The sequence below is a fragment of the Canis aureus genome, chromosome 15 (assembly GCF_053574225.1).
Source record: "Canis aureus isolate CA01 chromosome 15, VMU_Caureus_v.1.0, whole genome shotgun sequence".
Classification (NCBI taxonomy): domain Eukaryota; kingdom Metazoa; phylum Chordata; class Mammalia; order Carnivora; family Canidae; genus Canis; species Canis aureus.
This window is the reverse complement of record NC_135625.1, coordinates 62,635,798-62,638,075: the sequence shown is the minus strand read 5'-3', so window position 1 is coordinate 62,638,075 and position 2,278 is coordinate 62,635,798. Positions and strand designations below refer to the sequence as shown.

Genomic DNA, 2,278 nt, shown 5'->3' with positions numbered 1-2,278 from the left:
CTCTTCTAATAATTCTGACCACTTGGGCCCAGAATAAGTGATCAATATCGCCTGGAGCAGATGCTCTTGGAATTCTGTTGAGCTTCCGACAAGTCTTTACCAGATTTTGTCATGTTAGTGGTTCTAAATGTGAGTCTACAACATTATGTTACACTATTGGCCTCCCTTCATATTGTCTTCCTTTTACAATATTTTCTTACTCTTGTGATACTTTACGCCATCATCTTAATGGTCAGTTGTTACCTACACCTGGCTTTATAATCTGAACACTGGAAAAGGTAACTTTGCCAAATAACTGACTCTCATGTTTATTCTGAACACAAATTCACTTAAATTGAATGGAGCAGAATTAAAATGAAACAAAGATCCTGATACTTCTCTGCCTTTCATATATATATGTACATATATATTTATATTTATATATTTTAATATATTTATATATATAAAATCCATAAAATTAAACTGTGATTTTCAAATAGATTCATTGGGCTCAGATTCAGATAATTTTTCATAACTAATGTCATCATCCTTAGACTTGAAGTTTCTTATGCAGGAGGGAGTGTAACAAGGTATTTATTCTCTTACTAGAAGTGCACTATTGTACAGAGTATATTATGGCATTAGTAGCATATACTTACAGCAATAAGGAAGATGAAAATCTTAGATGAATTTAAAGGGATATATGAGAGAAAAAAAAGCCTCAAAATAAAAGAAACTGTATTTTAGGTAGCTCTGGAAACTGGCCAGAGGAGTCCATGGCTCTCTGCTCCAGGGCTTCACTTGTACACAATTCCCTTACAGTCTGTGCTTTGTGGTCTGGAAGTACCCCATGTTTAGGGACAGAATCTGATCAATACATATTTTTAATATTGAAAATCTGAGACATTAGGTTTTTAAAGCATATATATTACCATTCCTCCAAATCTCACAGAAAACAAGTCCTCCACCTTTAAGGCTGTCCCTGGCATCCTTCACAATGATCTCTCCTTCCACAGCACTCTCTTCAGGGCCCCCTTGACTTCTGTGTTCCTCAGGCTGTAGATCAGTGGGTTCAGCATAGGGTTGAAAAGGCTATAAAACAGAGAAAGGATCTTCTGCTGCTCCTCAGGGTGGTTGGATTTGGGGGCCATGTACATGACAATGGCGCTGCCAAAGAAGAGCCCCACCACACAGAGGTGGGAGGAACAGGTGGAGAAGGCCTTTCTGCGGCCTTCCCCAGACTGGATCCTCAGGATGGCAAACAGGATGCGCGAGTAGGACACCAGCACCAAGCAGAGGGGCCCCACTAAGATAAACACAGAAGCAGCAAAAATGACCACTTGGTTGAGCCTAGTGTCAGCACAGGCCAGCTTGAGGACAGACAGGATTTCACAGAAGAAGTGGTTGATTTCATGAGGCCCACAGAAGGGCAGCCTCAGGATGAGAATCACATGGACCAGGGCCAGCAGGGAGCCACATGCCCAGGAAGTGACAGCCTGAACAGTGCACACTCTCCAGCTCATGATGACAGAGTAATGTAGGGGATGGCAGATTGCCACGTACCGGTCATAGGACATCATTACTAAGATGAGACACTCCGTGTGAGCAAAAGCCATGTATAAAAAGGTCTGCATTATGCATGGGACAAAGGAGATAGTTTTTTCCTTGTTTAGAAGGTTTGCCAGCATCTTTGGGACATTATTTGAAGCATAGGCTATATCAACGATGGCCAGGTGGGAGAGGAAAAAGTACATGGGGGTGTGCAGTCGGGAGTCCAGTGAGATGAGCCCCAGGATGATGCTGTTCCCCAGGAGGGTGAAGGCGTAGAACAGGGTGAAGAGCCCAAAGAGGAACACCCGCAGCTTTGGGCTGAGTGGGAATCCCAGGAGAATGAATTCTGGGACCCATGTTTGATTTTCTGTCATTCCCTGGTAACAGTGTCTTTATCAGTCTCTGCTGCTGCAGTAGGCTGTGTGCTGAGGAGTGAACACAGGTCTGCGTTAGTTATTCAACAGAAAGAGGGGGTTTAAGGTATATGCTGTGTGTTACCTCAGCTGGCAATCCTTTTTAGAGCCATTATGTCAAATCCTTTAATCTACAGTAAAGCAGAAAGAAAATCTATTCAAGTAAGAATAGGTGAACACAAGATTTCATGTACTATTTTGATTTCTACAGAATTTTATTTGACTTTGATTGAAGATCCCTATTTTCACTACTGTGATGGCAGCCACAGAATCATTTATTTTCCAGAATGACTAATTATTTCATTTTGGGGAAGTCCCATAGCCATATTATCATA

General features: G+C 41.7%; 1 protein-coding gene across 1 annotated transcript; it reads right to left on the bottom strand.

Moving 5' to 3' along the window:
• Nucleotides 1–971: 971 nt before the first annotated feature.
• On the bottom strand, nt 972–1,904 carry LOC144284074 (olfactory receptor 2A5). Its single transcript, XM_077848444.1, has one exon. It carries the CDS (start codon nt 1,902–1,904, stop codon nt 972–974), a length of 933 nt encoding a protein of 310 aa, XP_077704570.1.
• Nucleotides 1,905–2,278: the final 374 nt, after the last annotated feature.